The 16,594-nt window shown below is 39.7% G+C and overlaps 1 protein-coding gene across 3 annotated transcripts in view; it reads right to left on the bottom strand.

The window, feature by feature from the left end:
• The window catches only part of NALCN (sodium leak channel, non-selective), a 361,008-nt gene that overhangs the window by 114,049 nt on the left and 230,365 nt on the right, over positions 1–16,594 (bottom strand). For all 3 annotated transcript variants that reach the window (XM_065592295.1, XM_065592302.1, XM_065592310.1), the window contains 2 exons: positions 13,638–13,829; positions 3,578–3,715 (listed from right to left, as the gene is read on the bottom strand). In XM_065592295.1, the coding sequence (XP_065448367.1) occupies positions 3,578–3,715; positions 13,638–13,829 (330 nt within the window). The remainder of the gene's footprint in view (positions 1–3,577; positions 3,716–13,637; positions 13,830–16,594) is intronic.

Raw genomic sequence — 16,594 nt, 5'->3', positions numbered from 1 at the left:
TGGCAAGTTAGTACCTCATTATGTCATATATATGTATACACATATATATCATAAAGAATCATAGAATATCAGGGTTGGAAGGAACCTCAGGAGGTCATCTAGTCCAACCCCCTGCTCAAAGCAGGACCAATTCCCAACTAAATCATCCCAGCCAGGGCTTTGTCAAGCCTGACCTTAAAAACCTCTAGGAAGGAGATTCCACCACCTCCCTAGGTAACCCATTCCAGTGCTTCACCACCCTCCTAGTGAAAAAGATTTTCCTAATATCCAACCTAAACCTTCCCCACTGCAACTTGAGACCATTACTCCTTGTTCTGTCATCTGCTACCACTGAGAACAGTCTAGATCCATCCTCTTTGGAACCCCCTTTCAGGTAGTTGAAAGCAGCTATCAAATCCCCCCTCATTCTTCTCTTCTGCAGACTAAATAATCCCAGTTTCCTCAGCCTCTTCTCATAAGTCATGTGCTCCAGCCCCCTAATCATTTTTGTTGCCCTCCGCTGGACTCTTTCCAATTTTTCCACATCCTTCTTGTAGTGTGGGGCCCAAAATTGGACACAGTACTCTAGATGAGGCCTCACCAATGTCGAATAGAGGGGAATGATCACGTCCCTCGATCTGCTGGCAATGCCCCTATTTATACATCCCAAAATGCCATTAGCCTTCTTGGCAACAAGGGCACACTGTTGACTCATATCCAGCTTCTCATCCACTGTGACCCCTAGGTCCTTTTCTGCAGAACTGCTTCCTAGACATTCGGTCCCTAGTCTGTAACAGTGAATGGCATTCTTCCGTCCTAAGTGCAGGACTCTGCACTTGTCCCTGTTGAACCTCATCATATTTCTTTTGGCCCAATCCTCTAATTTATCTAGGTCCCTCTGTATCCTATCCCTACCCTCCAGCGTATCTACCACTCCTCCCAGTTTAGTGTCATCTGCAAACTTGCTGAGAATGCAGTCCACACCATCCTCCAGATCATTAATGAAAACCCTATAAATTTATTATTAAATATTATTATTAAATAATAAATATTAATGAAAACAATATAAACACAGTCAAGCCACACAAGACTTTCATCATTCTCTTTCACTTCACCATAAACCTTAGAGCACTTATCACAAAACAACAGTTAAACCCAAACTTATTATTTGTTTAATCTCCTCAGTTTCCATCGGGATTTATAGTCTTCACTTCGAAAATAATTTTTTTTCTTCAAGACTCAACTTATCCTCAGCTTCTATTGAGAAACCGAATCATTTATTTCTAACTCTCTACAGTCTTCTTTGCCAAGTGCATACAATTATCACTCCTCCTTGCTCTGGCTCCTGAAAGTTATTATTTACTTCTACATTTAATTGCTTTATTTTTTAGCCACTTATTGTTTATTCTTAGACCTTTTCTTGTTTGTTTTGGTAGCAACCTGACCCTTTCCACATCTCTTCACTGATCAAACATTCATTTTTCTCTTACATTTTCCCTCTTCATTTTTCAGTGTTGTTATTTCTATTTTCATTTTCTTTTGTCTTCATACAACTTTGTTCTACTCTGATTTCTTTCCCCTTCTATAGTCTGAGAAGACCTGAGAGCTGAAATGTCAACTTTAACCATGTGTTCTCCCTGCTACTCAGATGCACTTTATTAATTGCAGAGACACTATATGGTATCATTCATATAGGGATCAGGCAACTGCAAATTACTCCTTGCAGTTTCCTTTCTACTTTTCCATTGTGTGTGGGGACAGGGTGAGTGTAATATGTGTGTGCCCATACAACCCCACATACCATGGAAGAAACCATACAAACGGATTGGTATGTACAGGAGTATTCCCAGAACAGGGCTGAGGATGAGATGTAGGGAGGTAGCACAGCACTTGGGAGACTGACTCTCTTGAAATTGAGATATTAGACAAGGAAGGATGTGGCCCACTGGGCCAAGAACATCCTTTGCACTGTCAGAGAAAGGGGAGCGTGAGATTTCCCCATACCCCCCAATCAACTTTACAACATGTGTTTTCAAGTCCAGGATCATTTTCCCAGTTCCATATACACAAGCTGCTCTAGCCACCAAACAACTTGTGATTCCTGATGTCAGAGCAGGAGTCATCCCACACCCCCCATCCGGCCTGATCCTGTTCAGGGTCAGCTGGTTAAGTAGCTGGTTAAGTAGCTGTAAGAGAATCAGATGCCCCTTACTGGCACCTATTATTGGGTCAGCATTTTGGCCCATATGAAAGAACTCATCTGCTTGGTATGGTGCAGGTGAAATTCTATAATCAGTGAAGCAAACAACAGAAAAGAGGGTGTATGTACATAGGTAAACATAGAGTAAGTCAGGTAAGAAAAGCTATGCTCTAGATAAGGTAGGGAGGTTCTGAAAGTCAGAGAAAGGAATGGAGGACAGAGAAAGTAGGAATAAGAATATTCTTATTTTTAATACAAAATATATGATGAGCACCATGAGAAATTAGTGGTAAATGCATCTGTTATTTAGTCTCAGGGACTGATGGAAACTAAGGGGACCATGGATTGGATTGTGATGTTCTCTGTGGTCAGCATCTGAAAAACAGTACCAAGGCCCTAACTTACCTAGAATTTTTGCAGAAATGCTTTCCTTCTGCTCTCTACCTAGAACAGGGGTCGGCAACGTTTGGCACGTGGCTCGCCAGGGTAAGCACCCTGGCGGGCCGGGCCAGTTTTATTTACCTGCTGACGCGGCAGGTTCGGCCGATCGCGGCCCCCACTGGCCGTGGTTCGCCGTCCCGGGCCAATGGGGGCAGCGAGAAGCTGCGGCCAGCACATTGCTCGCCTGCGCCGCTTCCCGCCGTACCCATTAGCCAGGGACAGCGAACCACGGCCAGTGGGGGCCGCGATCGGCCAAACCTGCCACGTCAGCAGGTAAATAAAACTGGCCTGGCCCGTCAGGGTGCTTACCCTGGCGAGCCGCGTGCCAAACGTTGCCAACCCCTGACCTAGAAAGACATAACCTTGGCCATTTGCAGCATACCCAGAAAAGATGTCTTTAGATATAATCCAAACTTCCACACAGATCCGGTTGCTGTATTAATTTTGATTGTTTTATTAGTTAATATGCTGCATCACATATTTCCCATGTGTTCATTTCTGCATCATATAATAGAAAAAGCACTGTACTGATTTCTAATTAACAATTTGTACCATGAGGCTTTAAACTTCTTTTCTTTAGTTTAATTACAGCTGTGAAGGGAATGCAATGAAACTGAAGAGGGCATCTCTGCATGATAAATACTAGCCCTTGTTTCACTCTGTGATCATTTGAACTATGAGGGCTCATGGTACTTAACAATTATAGTATTAGGTTACAGTGGGACTTAGGTCTTATGCAGAAAACCTCACACCAGAACAAAGACTGGCCACCATGTACCACAAAGATTAAGGCTAGATTTCATGATACATCAAAGAATTAATCCCATGTCCCTTCATAAAAAATTAAGAATGAGCTTGGCAATAAGATTTAGTTACCTGACTAAAATACACAAGACAAGAAATATTCAGCAATCTGCAGCAAAGGAAAGCACTGAAAATTTGCAGGTCAAAACTTACCAGTGTAGCAAAAAGATGATAAAGTATAAAGTAAATAGCAACTACAGGTGCCCACATATGTCCTACAGCATTAAGAGTCTGATCCATGACATCCACCCATCCTTCCTGTGTAAGGATCTGGAACATTGACATGAATGCCTACAGGAAAAAAGAATCACACATATATTATAGCTGCATGCACTGCATTAAAATAACTCTATGGAGAATCATCAAAGTTGTATGGAGTAGATTTGACAAATCAGAAAATCCAGTTATAGTTATCTTGATCAACAAAGGAGTGGATTTCAATTCTGTGAATGAGGATTACGTGCAATTTTCAGTCCAGAGGCAGAAACAAATAGTCCAATATTTGACTGAACCGTAACAGTTTACAACTGTAAACTGTCTCAACTTTCTTAGTCAACATGAAGCTTGATATCCTCCGTGGTTGATGAAATATAAAGACTATGGTGGGTTTGAGGATCAGTCAAGATATTGTTTCCAGGATTTTATTGCCCTGTCAGTTTATGAGTACATCAGTTTACTTTAAGTACTGTTTTCGCTCTCTAAATATGAAGCAAAACACTGGATCTTCATGTATGTAATAAAGCTATATGATTAAATGAGTTCATAAAGGGATAAAAGTTCATTCCTGGCTCCTGCCTGGCAAACCACTCCAGGCACTTTGAAAACACAATAAAAACTATGGCCCCTGTCCTTCAAGCTGTTACATGCAAGCTGATCTCCAAAATTATGCAAAGCCCTATTGACTTTTTACTTAGCACTTTTGGCACAGATTTTTCAGTGGCACTTCTAAAGTTCAGAGGCACTCAGCACCAGAGGTCAAACACCTCATTAACTAAGGGTGAAATGGTACATACCACGTAAGCAGTACAGCTGGTCGGAAAATGGAACACATTTTTCATTGAAAATGTTTGAAATGTTTCGGCCAACTGTCGTTAGAAGCTTGGTAGTATATGAAGGACCCAGTTTATTTACAGATTTGTATGTTAAAACTCAAAACTTAAGCTGGATCCACCAAAAGACAACCATTAAATAGAGCAATGCAGCAGGTTAGGCAGATCCCATCTGATGCCATTTTCTTCATAACATGCAGGCCAAGGATCTGTTTAATCGGCACACCAATGTACAGTACAGTTCATTGCATTAGTCTATACTCAGTGCTGGAGAGATGTGTGTTATGATTTTCAGGTCAGAGTCAGGCAATCACCTCAGAAAGATCAAGACAACCTGGGTCCTAAATGTCACTTCACAACCTAAATTCAGTGCTCGATCATGGACCCAGGCCTCCTGCTGTCAGCCCATTTGTTAATATGGAGAGCAGGATAATGGAGGCTTGGATAAACGGGATCCATTCTACTGTATATGCTTTTATTTTCTCATAAAATGTAAAAACTAAAGATTCTCTGTAAAAATGTGAATTCTGTGTTTTTCCATGGCAAATGGGTTTCTAGGATCCCTTCTAATAACCTATATTGGATCTGGGAATCACCAGGAAGGATGAAGACCTTTAGCCATGCCCTCTTTTCCCTGGTCAGCTCTATGACACCAGCAGCTCCCCTCCACTTGGTTAATCTTCCCATGGCTAATTAAGCCAGGTGCAGGACAGCTTTATGCTGGTGGTGCGGCACAAAGAGACCACAGCATAGATCAGAATCTGGCCCAATATGTGAGAAAATTCTTTAGCTGGTAGGTCTTTCTGGTGTCCTACTATTTTGTTCAGCACAGGAAAAGAAGAGTTACCATGGCTACCATTCAAGAGAAAATGTTTTGATTATGATTGCAGCAAGCACTGTATGTTTTTTAATCAATACTATAGGACCACAACAGAGAGAAGCAAAGACTGGTCAAGTACTATGCTCCTGTAAACCAAGTTTAGTTAATGTATCTAAAAAAATCTGCAGATCTTGTGAGTTTGAATCTTTGGCTGTGGACAAACTGTCTATTAAACTGTTTCTTTTCCTTTTTCACTTTTGTTTAATATCAAGACTGAATTTCTTTCCAGATAAGCAACAATGGTTTGAGGTGAGATTTTACTGAAGTATAGAACCCAAAAACAAAGTATGTGAGAAATTGAAGTGAGAAGCTAATGATGTAGCTTGCCGTTACTGTTTCTCGATTCAACAGCTTGTTGTGATGTAGAGATATTTAATCTATGTTCATTTTACCTAGACAGCACAGTAGATAGTACTCACAAGCATTTCTTGTTGCATTCCTTGAGAAAAACCACCAGAAAAGCCCTTCACACTAATGTAATCAACCCATATTCCTGAAGAATGGCGTTTCATAAATGCAAGTTGAAATATTGTGGAATTTTTATGTCCTTGAAGGAGTAGCAAGTTAAAACACAGTGTTATGCTCAAAGCTTGGCAAAAATGCAATTGTGGTGTTGCGGTGTTCCATGTTTGATTCTCAGTGACTTCCATATCAAAATTGCTGAGTTTTTTAAGTAAAATAATTTCTTGAACCAACAGCTCTCCCAACTCAACATGGGTTCGGAGAGTCAGGCTGAGATTTTTCTTCTCTGTACCTCATGATTAGTAGTAAAGGTTTCGCAGCTCAAATGTCTTCAAATTATATCCTCAGACACTTCTACATTCCTACTGCCCTCAGGAAGCTTGTGCAGATTCAGCTGACTGAAATCCAGCTAAATTTCTCATTACTGTTATAGTTCTGCAGTGCTCACTGGAGTAAGAAGTAGTAAACACATATTTGTGTCACTAGAGTGACTCTGAATAAAACTATTAAACCTATCTGTTAAAGTAAGATGGTGCCAGTTTTACACGGTCACTTTTCAGAGCTGAATCACACACCAAGCAAGCAAACTGAAAGTCCCAACTTCCTATGAGAAGCAAAACAGGGGAGCACCCAGCATAGATCAGAGCATTCAGATGAGAAAGACACCCACCAACATTGGATGTGTTTAAGTGGCAATAATATCCCCTGTTCCCTTTCCTTTAGCTGGAGAGAGTTTTTAGAAGGAAAAACCCATTTGTCTGACAGTCTTTTAAGATGGTAATAACTGTCCTTTTTGGGAAAAGAAGAATTTAGTTGAGATGGGCTGCAGCTATCATTGTTGCTGTTGTTAAAGTCCGATTTTATTTCCTAAAAGACAAAACAAGACAAGCATACACCAGAAAGGACAGAAAAGAATAGTAAAGATAGAAAATGCAGCTTCTATCTCCGGCTTTAACTCTCACTCGCAAGCACAGGACATGGTTTTATCAGCCAGTCTGAGACCTGGCAAACTTGTACCAGCACAGGGCTGTTTAGGGCATTGCATTTAGCTGCCTCTCTGGTCACAGGCTTACTGTAGTGATAGGGAGTATGCAGTCTTGGCCAGATAAGCCAGACCTTTATTAGACAGAAGGAAAAAAGAGAGACAGAAAAAAGAGGAAAAAATAAGGTTGGGAAGACAAAAGGACATGTTGGGGCAGGGGGAGGGAGACAAAGTCTCATATCCCAAATAGTGGTTGGGATTTAGCTGGAGCCAGTGGAGGTGGTGATGACATCGGTTCCCTCTCTCTGGTCTGGTCTGGTAGGACATCTCTCAGGATTAGGACGCAGGTCCAGCATCTGAGGAGATGGTGGGGGTGGAAGCCATGCTGGTGGAGTTTGATCTTTCCCTTTCTCTTGTCTTTGTCAGTCAGCGTTGTCGTAGCCTCCATCCATTTGTCTATCTTTCTGGGGGGACCCCAGAAGGGAGTGATGGATGGAACAATCCCCTCCCTCATTATTTTGTCCACCAATTAGGCCTAATTTCCAACATGCTAATTTTGATTTACTGATTTCTGATCCCACACTGTTCTTGTTTATCAGGCATGACCTTAATACAGTTCTTGACTTATATCAGGAGACCTTTTTGTTTGTACTAATTCAGTTTGTCTCTCTTTTGCAACTTTTCCCATCAACATTATAGGTTATTGTGACACTTTATGAGTTTCCACTTACTTTTTACAGCTGAGCTCAGACTTAGGACAAATACATAGGCCCAGTTATCAGCTGCAGTATCAAGCTGGCGACCTCTACCCAAGAGGGGTCTTTTATTGACAGGGAGTGGATGGGTGAACCAGTCAAGCTGTTCAGCCTCCTCTGAGCTAACCAGTGGTATAACAGGGGGAAGGAAGACAATGGCCAAACCTCTGCCCAGTGTCACCTTCCCCCTGCCCACTGCTATCTGGAACTGGGAGGGGCAAGTACCTCTACCACTGCCCCCTGATCTTTTCAGGACCCAGCATGGCTGGACTTACGGGTGGGTAATGTGGGCAATTGTCCAGGGTGCTGCCGTGGTCAGGGGGCACCATGGTTAAAAGGGTGCCAGTGCCTGGGCAGGGTCAGAGGCTTGTGCCCATTGGCCAGGCTCCACTTTCAACTTGTGGGTGGTTTGTTGGCCCGAGCGTGTCCCAGATTGGCAGAGGGGGCAGGTGGATTGGGCTGGCTCCCAGCTGGGGGAGAGGCTGAAGTTATGGGGAGTGTTGTTGCAATTTGCAGGTGAGGAAGGTCTGCTCCAGGGGTGAGCTGCGGGAGCCCCAGTGGGCCCGGGGCAGTGCACTGCAGGACGGGCTGGGGCTAGGGCTGGCCTTGCCCCCAGGGCTGTGCCATGTGCTGGTTCATGCTGGGAAGGGTGCGAGGACAGCACCAGGAGGAGATCTGCTTCTGCCTGGTGTCTCGTGGCCTGCACTCACCCTGGGCTGCCTGGTGCTGCCCACCTGCCAGTGTAGCAGTTCAGCAGCCCCAATGGCCTTGGAGCAGGGGAGGACAGGGTGTGCCCAGGTTAGTGGCGAGTGCTCCAGGGGGTACATAGCGGCATCCGAAATTGGGAGATGTTGAGGATCGGAATCAGTGGGGCTCCCTAGGCAGGTCCCTGGCAGTCAGGAAAACACACACAGTGCCGGGTGTGTGCTGTGCTGTGCTTCAGTTTGTGCCTTGCAGCGCTGCCATCCCCCTCAGCGCTTCGTATGGTTGCCAGCCCAGCATTCTCGCTGCTGGTGCCAGAAACTCGGGGGATACAGTGAGCCAGCGCTGAGCGTACAGGCTGCCTGTGCTGTTTGCAGCAGTCTCTGCTGAGGTGCACACAGTCCTTACTGTAACTTAAAAGCTTCCCCAGTAAACTCAAGGTGTGTGATTGTACTGTGTATCTGTACTTAAATCCAAGGAAAGGGCACCAAAGTTTGCCCAGGGTGCCATTTTCCCTAAAGCTGGCCAGGGACCCGGAGGTGGCTATATCCTACTAATCTGATATGCCCACCCCACCCCACTGAAGCAAAATGTGAGGGATACTACATTAAAGTTATTCTAATTTACTTCTGGCTCACAACCTCTGTGTGTGTGTGACTAATGACTGTTGAACTAGTTTAGCCTTTCTCTATTAATTATATCTGAATTACTTAATATTATTTCTCTTTTTTAATGGGAAACTTCCATTTCAATTATTTGCTTCAAAGTGTATAGATATCTTTAATATATGACTGCACACCCCTTTTCCCTGTAAAATCTACATAAATTAATTTTGTAAGTTGAAAAGTACCCTTTCAATGTGATGAAAACTTAGCCTTCCATTTAAAATTGTAATACATAATGTGGTTAGTTCTAATGGTACCCTTTAAACAAATTTAAATCTTTCCTCATATTATTAAAGTTCCCTATATTGCAAAAACATTAGTTTAAAGAAAATAATATGGCAGTGAATAATGATTTTGTGTTTAGTACCCAGCAATCTTTCTTTCAGAAAAAGATATTTTTAGTTGAAAGGTACATTTCCAACCATTTATGTTAAAATGAAATGCAACTATCTAGCTGACAGAACTAACAGCTGTGAAAATGAGACTTAGAGATTTATGCAAATGGAGGACTTCTGAATTAATTCATGTTATGGAAAAGACTGTCAGTTTCTATGAGTCTTTATGCCCCATTACTTAATTAGCTGTTTTGATGATGGTCGTCAAACTGAATTTGTATGAAGTAGAAGATCTGCAAATAGGGCAGATCTATGAAATGTGTGAGTCAAAGTGACAATTCTGATTTTTTGTCCATCCATTAAATAGATAATACCCCACAAATGACTATAGATGAAGGGGGAAATGTGTAGTTTTACAAAATCTAGGGTTCACTTACAGAGCACTTGTTCAATAAGTATGCTTATATGCAAAGCATCATGGGCCAAATCCCATTGGCCGTACTCATGAGCAGTCCCACTAAAATCTAAAATGAGGAGGATTTAGGACCAATGTTGTGTAAATACTTACTCTCTCTCCCCTGTCTCTCCCCTCTTCCTCCCTGCTACATACCCAAGAAGAATACAGTAACGTACTATGATAAGAAAGGTCAGCCTGTATAAACACCTCAATAGGTTTTACATAGTAACGGCTCTAAAGGGTAAAAAATTCATCATGTAAGAACTAACACAATTACTTTTTTTATGATTGTGTGGAACTAATGTGTTTCTAGCCGAGCCTCTTTCAGCCTCAGCCCCAGGAGTGAAATCCTGATGATACTAAAGTCAATGGACGTTTTGCCATTGACTTCAATGGGGCCAGGATTTGACCATGGGTTGCTCTCTTATTTTGGACCCATTTTTAAATTGTCATCCTCTTTTCATTCACACTGGAGCAGCTAATGTTTGTCCCCAAGATTCAGTGAAATGCAATCTTCTTTCAGAGGTGTAGGTAACTATGAAACTGGAAGGATCCCTTCTAATTTCTGTGTAGCGCACCTTGAAGTTTCTACGCAGTCTTAGCAGAGATGTTCAAAGACACAAATGGAAGTTCGGTACATAACTTATTTATACATTTCAACATCTCTCGCTCTCTGTACCTACAGTTCAGCTGCCCTTTTTTTCCTCCTCAGGGCTCAATACAGGCTGAGAAGACATAAACAGTGTTTTTTCTTTATTCCTGTCTCAGTTCGTTGTTCTCTTAAAGCAAATCAAGATAATTGTGACAGAGTATCTATTTGGATACAGTAACAACATCTCCCAGCAGTGATGTGCTTTTCAGTGTAATGTCTGGCCTTTCACTTAATTTAGACTTAAAAAATATTGCTCAAATGGAATATTTTGAGCACTGTATAACGTGTAAACCAAGGCAGAATATGGCCAATAATGCTATACAAGACACTGTAGAATACTTTGCTATTTGATTCATTTGGGGAGATGGTTCCTAAAAATACAAAAAAGATGGATCTGTTAAGAGCAGTACAGTAAACATCTGGATTTTCTGCACTTAGTATAGACATAAAGATGAAGTCAGGCCATCTGAGAAGCTGCACTGGTCAAAAGAACACTGAAATTTGTAACCAGAGCAACATTGAGCTTGTGCTTATTGACAGTTCAGACAACCATGTGAAAACATGCAATTTATAGGCATTAGTGAAAGAAGGAGGCCTACTGTTTCCAAAACCCATACTGTGCCTCATTGGAGGATATTTATGGTTAAGGGTGGATTTTATTTTTAGCCTACTGTTTCAGTGTCAGAGGGACTTTAGTGTTCAGGCTCAAAATTTACCCTATTGTCATCCTTTTTGTAAGTGTACCAGTCCTCAACATTTCAAGAACTGCAAAAACCCACCATGTCAATTGTGCCTGCCATTTCAGATTCATTCTTGCATCAGAGCAAGCCCCTATAAATCTACAATAACACACTCTGCAAATATGTACCCAACGTCACGCTTGACCTCTTTGCTAGTAAAACTATTTTTGCAAGCATGATTTGAAAATAATACATTCCAGAACCTTTAAACAGAATATTTTATAATTTCATGTGCACTTGTATGTATGTTTGCGGCAAGCCTGAATCTGTAGTCATTCAGCTGAAGAATCTTACTGAAGTCAATGAGATCACTATGTTAACGGTAGTCCCCCAACCTTTGTCAGAGGGAGACACTTTAAAGAGACATTGACAGGTCAAATTTCACCCCAAATTCAATTTTCTTAACAGTAAATTTTAATTTGTTACATCAGAGGTCCCAATGCAGTAGAACTACAAAAGGAAAACACACATTACCAATTATATTTCCCAAACCCTTATGCTTTAGTGAATTTGTATACAGTACAAAAATAATATTCAGAAAAAGAATAACTGAAGACTATTAAGTCAAACTATCACATGAGATATATTTTAAAACATTTTAATTTAATTTCCACTGATACATTGCTATTGGTAACCCATCTTATATTCAATTGAGAATTCAAGCAGAAAAACATCAAATTCATATTTTTCTGTCTTTTAGCATCTCAATAATCTATTAACTGGAATATCCTCTTTTCTTTTGGACAGTATATTTCAGTACCTACACACCTTTGCTAAAAATGAACATGTTAATAAAATAAATGTGGGTAACAATGCCCACATTAATGTAAAAGTTTACTAATAGCATGATAGAGCTTGACAATGTTTGTTTAAACTTGATCTTTCACAGATCATTATATCAGTTAAAATCTGCAAGTTGCTGTGAGGATATCTTACCTTGATTATGTAACTATAATTCTCTTAGGGATTTTCGCTGACATTGTCATAGTTCAAAACTTAAACACATGCTAGAAATCAAGTACACACGAGTTTCAAACTTTCAATTTATTATCAAAGGTTTTCCTAAAACTATACATTGGAGTTGACAGTACAGTATAACTAGTGGCATTATCACTGCAATTAGACAGAAGCCTGATTTTTTTTTTATAAACCTGCCTCATAGCATTCTGTTTTCTCTCCCTTCTCTAATGTTTGAAAAAGAAACCTAATTATATTTGCCATGATCCTACTAACTCTTTTTCTAGCCAGGCTTGCTAGAATTGGAATTGTAGCATAACATTTCTTCCCTTAGGATATCTATTTTTTGTCTCACATTTGATGGCTAACATCCCAGACATGTAATAAAGGAGATCATTCGAAATTGTTGCTTAACTATTTTGTTTGTTAAATGCATGACTCTTGAGGCTGCCTTATTCATTCCTATTTAATTGTTCCAACCAATGCACTTTCACTAAAACAAATATACTGTGAAACCAATATAGGATGACTGAAAGCAATAAAGTGTCACTGGAACCTATCCATGTACACTCAGTCTAATATATTATTAAAGAAATGGCAGTATTTTCATTCAAAACAGTGTGTTTCACTAACTATATTAGCTCCAATTTCCTCTGAATTTCAGTCTCATTCTGATCATGTCATGCCCACAACATCCATTTATTTATGCCCAAAAGGTGGATGCATACTTTGGCAATGCAGACAGGTTTTGCAATCTTGTCTAAAATACACATTCTTGTGCATATCAAGAGCAACCATTTTTCATAATACCAAAGGTACATATAGGCTTGAAAGTATTAGCTATTTATTGGTAAATATCAGTAAACGTCGATTTCACTGTATACACATAAACTGGCAAAAATAATTCCATTGGTAATCAAATTCTATAGACAGGCAAAGTAAGAAAAATGCTGCTGAAGAACTTACTAGAGTTTGAATTAAAGATATCTACTGTGTATATTTTGACATGTGATGCTGACAATTTGTGTTTTTTAATGGTTATAAAGCTTTAACTTTTTGAGTTTCAACATCTACCGTTATTAAGTAATTATTGCATGTCTCTGCCCCATAATTTCCCACAACTGTAAAAATTTTAAATAGATTAACATTTTAAAAATGCTTAAAAATCAAAATTGATATCTGTTGCTATTATAAACAATTAAAATTGATTTCTGCCAAGCCTAGTTATATATCATGTCCAAGTGGAACATTCCACACTGTATACACTATTCCACACATGCACACTTGCTCCAGTGTATCCTTGACCATTGTTAGACCCATACTTTTTGCTGTGCCATCATGTCTACATCTGTACACCCCAGACTTCCCTCAGCAACAGAAACAAATAAAACAGCCTAACTCCAACTTATCTTTACAATTGTGGGTCTGCAGGAAGACAGAACCACACAGCAAAGACCACACTGTTATTTGATCTTCTATAAGGTAATAAGATTTCATGGTGATGAAAACTAGATTAGGCAGAAAGATAGACCTATAATAAGATAACTAGTGAAGTAGTCAATCCTTCTTATACTTACCCTTGGAAAAGTTGTAAATCTGTCCAGTTCTTCCACAAAGCAGAACATCTGTAAACTAATTGCTGACATTACAATTAAAAGGCTGGCAGTGAATACAACCAAGCTCCCAAGTTTTTTTCCAGGTCCAAATATCTTATACACAAAATCCTCCAAAGCAGGAGAAATCTTTATAAGTCGAACTACCCTAAGCACCTGCAAAGAGAGAGGAAAAGATAAAATACAATTACAATCATATTAGTTTGTCTAATTATATTATGCATCAATTTTAATAGATTCACAGATTTTAAGGCCAGAGGGGACCTTTATGATCATGTATCTAATCTGACCTGCATAACATAGGCCAAAGAACCTCACCCAACAATTTCTGCATCAAGCCCATAGCTTCTGTTTGAGCCATAACGTACCTTTTTAAAAGACAAGCAGTCTTGATTTAAAGATAACAAGTGATGAAGAATCCACTACATCCCTAGATAAATTTTTCCAATGGTTAATTTATGCTCCCTGTTAAAATGTATATCTTATTCCTAGTTTGAAATTAATCTAGGATGATGCAGCATTTTTATTAAAGTTTTCTCCTATTGCTCAGAGCCATGCATTTGATAAGAAAATTATAATATTTTTAGGTTATTGCATCCCTTGGTATTTTTCCCTTTCTATATTAATAGCCTTGATCCACAATCTTTTACAATTCCAGTGGATCAATAAAAAAAAAATATGTGGCTCTTAAGAGAATGTATTTGTAACAGTGAACACTGGGTTATATATTCATGCAGAGAGCATGCACCTGTATCCCAACAGATAGTTTGCCCATACAATGACCTAAGAGGAAGTTAACCCTGAATCTCAATGCAAAGAGCTGCATGAGGTACTATAAAATATAAATCATTAAATGTTTCATTATCTAACATGCATGATTGTTAATACTGCATTCAATGAGAGACCTGGTGACATAGTTTCTCAACATGGGGAGAATATCACCAGTATGCTGGTGATACACAGCTGTCTCATTATAATTATTATTATTATTGCTAGCATATAGAATCCTAGTAATAGACCAGCACACCATTGTGCTAGGTGCAGTACAAACACACAACAAGAAGAGAGTCCCTGCCCCAAACAGCTTACAATCTAAACAAATACATGTCTCTCATGCCCCATGGACCCTATACATTCTGCACATCTCCGTCATGGAGATGACACTACCAGCCGGATATATCACAGCTGCCTTGTCCCGAGTGTGGGGTAAATAGAAGTCTTGCTTCTGGACACAAGCTGATGTTATGAAGAAGTTCTCTCTTCTTTTAGAGAGCTAGGTTAAGAATCCTGGAGTGACTGTATCATTTCCATGGTAAACCATGTGTTGTTTGCATGAGGGTCTAATGTGTTTTTTCTGTTGTGTAATTTGCATAGGCTACTGCTACCCACTTATTTATTTTGTAACAGGAACACATGCTCCCATGACGGATGCTTTATTACTGCTGCTTAGGAGGACTTCTCTATAGCTTGCAACTTGTTCAGAATTCAGCACCACATTTGCTCACTGATTTAGGATGCTGTGATCATATTAGGAACAACCTGTGTACTTTATATTGGCTGCCCAGAAAGTGGTAGATTGAATTTGGCTCGGAACTGTTGATTTTTTTAATATAGAATTCTCTCTTGAAGCGTGGCTGAGTAAAAATGATACCTTTACTCAACAGATCTACTCCTGGGGTGAAATCCTAGCCCCACTGAAGTCAATGTGAATGTTGATATTGACTTCAATGGGGCCAGGATTGAACCGCTGGTCTGTATTCTGAGTCATGTTTTATATTTAATTGTCTTACTTAGCTTTCTTTTTTCTCCGCCTAGAGAGCTCTAACTGACCTTTAAGTAGCACATTACTCTTTATTGGTGCTATTTTGCTATTTCATTTGTTTTCATTAGGAGACAAATTAAATCTAGCAAAGTTTTACTGTAATGACATTTTTGTTTTCCATGCTACAGGCTAATACATACAAATTTTCTTTTTTAAGATTTTTACATAGACGGTGTGTACTTTTGGGGGTAAAATATATAAAGATTTTGTATATTTGATATAAAGATAATTCAAAATGAAAATTAAAAAAGAACCCATAAGTTTTGTTACATAAAATTTCTAAGACTGTCTCTCTCAAGATGTAGTTATGTTTACCTCAGAAGGTGATTCTATAATATTTTTCCCCAATAAAAAACACCACCTTCTGCCTTCAAAACACAATACATTCCATTCCATTCCAAAAAAAACACCCTTTATAGGACTTTGCTATAATACATAAAACATGGGAGTCTTTCCATTGACTATGAAGGCCTTTTGGATCAGGATTGCAGAAAATTTGCTTTACTGTAAATTATGCCAATTTTCTGTCACAGAGTGGTTTGCATGTTGCTGTGAATAAGAATTAATATTGACGTGCACAGGGAGGTGGTTGGGAAGGTGAGTAATGCCTAGTGTGGTGAAGAGTAACTGATGTGTTGACAAGAGGTTATCTGTGAAGGCAAATAAATAATGTAGACTATGATAGACGTTAGGGAAGACTAGGAAGGTGAAAAAAGTTCTGTTTGATAAACCAGAGGGTATTCAACAAGGAACTCTTTTTAGCTACATTTTTTTGCTTGACTGGGAACACAGCAACCCTGTCACCATTCATATTAAAATATCTGAAGATCTGCCTACCCTCCAGAAGTATCCCTGTGAACATTACTTTTTGACCTTAATCGAATTGGAGATATGTTACATAGCTTGCTAGAAATCTGCTTGCCTCGGAACATGGTGTATACATGCTTGCACACTGACAAAGGTATTTTCCAACCTCCGTGTCATTTGCCTGCAAGGGGATTTGGATTGTGGAATGTGACCCAGATCTTTCAGTGTAGCAGGTGCTTCTGCTTATAAAACGTATGTCTTTTCAGATAGATATTTCAATGAAAACTACATC

This window comes from Chrysemys picta, chromosome 1 (assembly GCF_011386835.1).
Source record: "Chrysemys picta bellii isolate R12L10 chromosome 1, ASM1138683v2, whole genome shotgun sequence".
Lineage (NCBI taxonomy): Eukaryota > Metazoa > Chordata > Testudines > Emydidae > Chrysemys > Chrysemys picta.
The sequence above is the reverse complement of the archived record's forward strand: the minus strand, read 5'-3'. Positions and strand labels throughout refer to the sequence as shown.